Raw genomic sequence first — 4059 nt, 5'->3', positions numbered from 1 at the left:
GACATTTATATCAACAACAGTTTTATCTTAAAATTTTTATCATGAAAAGAAAAAAAATATATATATATATCATTTTCTTATCAGCTGTTCCATGTGTCTTCATTTCGTAATACAAACGCTAAAACTGAATGGGATTGAATTGGGAGAACTGAATAAAACCTAAAAAAGATAAGAATTCATCACTCTCCAAATTTACGAAAGAAATATGGGATCCGCCGGAGATAGAGTTCTGGACAAGCAATTTAAGATTATTAGCCACTGGCAAATCAAAGACATGAAAAATAGTAGCCATTTTTTTATAAGTGTGCACACAGCATCAGGGTTGTTGATTTAATAAATTCTTTTAAAAAATCGTCGTAAATGATTTTAATTGTGATAGCTAGGAAATCATGCAATTCCAAGGTAGAAGGATCGAGGTTTAGGTCAAATGCCGAAGGTAAGAAGACCAAACAAAATAGATCCTTCGCGGAAGGATGCCTGCAGATGAACACAACCGACAACCGCGGCTAAGAGTGAGCAGTCTGATGTCCGATATTTATGGAGTGGAAATTTTTCCATCAAGTTGCACCCGTTAGCCTCGACGATGATTCCTCCTGCCCTTCGTGAGCATCTGATGCAGGCCTAATGACTGCAGTACTTCCGCGACGTCGATCACTGATCAGTGTTTTAAAGACAGAACATCAAGATGAAAGAGTTTCCAGATCCAGTCAACGTGAAAACACCGTGTAAGCGGCAGTAGTAAATTATTTAGTAGATCAACGAACGCAATAATTGCATTGATCTTTCGTTAGTAGCATCTAGGACCTGTCCGATCAAACTGTAATGGCGGCCATTTGCGTTTGAAACCGACTGATCGAAGCATGTTTTGCAATTAGGGGTCTAATTTTACTAAGCTCTACTGTCCTTCGAGTTTAGTTACTAGCGGAGGCTGGTGATGCCAATTATCTAATCGAGATAATCTTAAAAACAGCAAGACGTTTTTTTCAAGCAAAGCACAGTGGACTTCTTCTTTGTTGATTACTCTCAACTCGTTTCAAGTCACCTCACAGCTATTCCTCACCATGGCAATGAGCCATTTTTTCTCCCCACCTCATCCCTAGCTTTATACTATTGGCCACAGGCTTTCACCGCATCGATCTTCATCTCATGATGAAGGGGTAAAGGGCCATCTCGGCCTTAGGCACCCAGACCAACCTCCGAGCCAACCATCACGTTGCTGCAGCGTCCGAGAATTCATCTTGATACTTCGCTTTCCCCGGTGACGCCGACCTTTAAAAAGAGATGCTTGCATTCGACAGTTTAAGTTTTTAATTGTTTTAATAACTACTTTTAAAATATTTTTTACGAGTAACGTTTTTCTGGAGTTTGTTTGTTTATTGAGGGATTGCTATCTTTTTCTATTAAAGAAGGATGTTTCAGTGCAATAGTGGTTTATTTGACATCTTCCAGTTCATCACTAAACAACAATCGTTTTGATTTCAATCAGCTTTTTTATTTAAATCATTGTTCATGAAAAGTGATTGACAACACCTTTCAATGGAATTGTCGCGAATCGACTGCATCAAAAATTTATAACTCAAATGTGCATTTTATAATTTCGGTGTTGTGTTAAAATTGTTTTAAAAATTTTAGTATTTTTAAAAAGCAAGAGAAAATCCTGTTTTCTGAATATAAATCCGTAATTCCAGAAAAAGCGATTTATTAACACTATGTAAAATTCCATTGGAATCGTTGCAAATAGAGTCCATCAAATTAAAAGTTATTTAAAAACGTGATTAATATTACCGTATTAAAAATATTGGGATTTCACAAACTATGTGGAAATCTGTAACAATGAAAAGTGAAGCAGTAAGCAACCATAATTTGAAAAATTGGTGATGAAATCATTACTAATCGAATTCATCAAAAATGATTATTTAAAGACGTGATTCGGTAATCATTCGCGTATCGTAATATCGTATTTGAAATAAAAGAAAATAAAAACTCAATGGAAATGTGTAGTAATAAGGCTTGAAAAAAGTGGTAAAATCGTCGCAAATCGAGTATTAAAAAGAGATTACTTAAAAGGTGCGATTAAGTTTTCGCGTGTCGTATTGTCGTTTCAAATGCATCGAAATTTTAGAATGGAAAGAGGTAATTTAGAATTTTAGAATGGAAAGGTTGGCAGAAGAACTATCCAAACTGGATGCGCATTCAAATCGAAAATCGGAGTAAAATGCTCGTATATTTTATTCTTTTATAAGAGGCCAGATGATGGCCCTTTATTAGGGTGAGGTTTGATAATTTAGAACCTTTTTTTTTAAAGTAACGATCACTCGTTGGTGGTTGGTGACCGCTAACCTACAGTTCTAGCTGTAGAAGACGTGATTTAAAGGACATAATGGTCATTTAACAGTAATTTAAGACAAACAACATAAACAGTTTCAACTGGAAATGTACGAAATACTTTGAAACTTATTAGTAAATTAAAGACTGTTGCCGAGCCAAAAGCTACACAAGCTTTATTAAGAAGCTGGACTATTTTAACATTAAACTAACCATTTTTTATAATTTCTTTCTTTAAACATGGAGTCTCGTTTAATCCGAGCTCGCAGTGCTCGAGTTTGAATATAATCGTTTCGTTGTTCGATTTGATGGGTGTAGGAAGAGGGCCTTCATTCTAAGATCTTGCTGTAACTCTTTGACAAAACTATTATTTTTGTATTGCAGAAACATTTATTGGGCTTAATAGGCTGAATATTAAAACATTTTACGTGTACATTATTTTTATTGTAAAAAGAATACAAAATATCTGCAGTCTTTAGACGTAATTGAATCCATTTTCATCTATTTGTACAACAGATCCATTTTTGCCATCTTCTAACAATTTAATCAATCCTTTGCCTAAATCTTCTGCCCTGGAAATATATAAAACGATTATTCAGAAATTTGCTTATTATCCTCTAAGAAAAAATTTGTATTTTAATAACAGAATGAATGTCTTAAGGAATCAGCTTTAACGTAAAAAAAAATGAAATCTTGGGGAGAAAAAAAAAACAAATTGGTAAGTTACTGCATATACCATCATCAGAGCATCCTTAATGAATGGTTGGTTAGTCGAGACTAATTGGCATAAGAGCCAAAAATGAATATGCTCTCATTGGAATATCAATTAAAAACAAAAATATGAATCACCATGAAAAACTTTGTTACAGGGAATAAAGCTAATTTTAACACGTTGAATCATAATAAATTTCATTACAGTTTTATTTTACTAATACAAATTATATTCCCTAATAATGTTCAGACCAAAGAACAGATCTGTTAGACAGAGTAGTCAGCCAATTTTGGAATTGATTTTGGACCAGTCAATATTACAATTATCTAATAATATCTGCCTTTGATCAGGGCCGGATTAAGACCTCTTGAGGCCCTAAGCACTGAAAATATTTTGGTGCCCCCTCCCCTCTAACAATAAAAAGTATATCTAGTACTAAGTCACGTGTTAATTCAAAATATAAAATCAAATTTTTCTTGTAAAAAAAAATATTTATTCAAATTAAATCAAAAAAATTTTTTTTTAAATAATATAATCAATTTAAAACTTTTCAATTAATATTAAAAAAATAACTTATGTTTGTGTGTATGTGCAAAAAAGCAAACACTTTGAATAACTTATGATCGAAAGTTTGAACTTTTATTTACTAAGTCTCAAAATACTTTAAATTAGAAAAACAGACACGTACTTTTTCTAAAAAAAGCATACCTTTTTTTCCCACTTGATTCGAATTCTTGACTCTCGAAATAAATGACCATATCTCGAGAATTTTTCAAACGAACTAAAAAATTTTAGCACACAATAATAAAATTCATTTACCTAAAAATAGTTCCTTGTCAAAAATAATTTGTAAGAAGTATTAATCATTTTATATTATTTTATTTGTTAAGAGAATAGTCGAAAGAACTTTAAATTGAAAATTTAACAAATGTCATTTTAAATGACAAAATACAAAATTTAATCTGTACTAAATCAATTAAATAAACCTGAATCTTTCAATTTTAAAAAAGTTATATATTTAA

The 4059-nt window shown here is 32.2% G+C and overlaps 1 protein-coding gene across 2 annotated transcripts in view; it reads right to left on the bottom strand.

Annotated features, from left to right (window-relative positions):
* Nucleotides 1–2747: 2747 nt before the first annotated feature.
* Nucleotides 2748–4059, bottom strand: part of LOC110281901 (15-hydroxyprostaglandin dehydrogenase [NAD(+)]-like) — an 18399-nt gene continuing 17087 nt past the window's right edge. For both annotated transcript variants that reach the window (XM_021145186.3, XM_021145187.3), the window contains exon 7: nucleotides 2748–2897. In XM_021145186.3, the coding sequence (XP_021000845.1) occupies nucleotides 2801–2897 (97 nt within the window). In that variant the 3' untranslated portion in view covers nucleotides 2748–2800. The remainder of the gene's footprint in view (nucleotides 2898–4059) is intronic.

This window comes from Parasteatoda tepidariorum, chromosome 4 (assembly GCF_043381705.1).
Source record: "Parasteatoda tepidariorum isolate YZ-2023 chromosome 4, CAS_Ptep_4.0, whole genome shotgun sequence".
Classification (NCBI taxonomy): domain Eukaryota; kingdom Metazoa; phylum Arthropoda; class Arachnida; order Araneae; family Theridiidae; genus Parasteatoda; species Parasteatoda tepidariorum.
The sequence above is the reverse complement of the archived record's forward strand: the minus strand, read 5'-3'. Positions and strand labels throughout refer to the sequence as shown.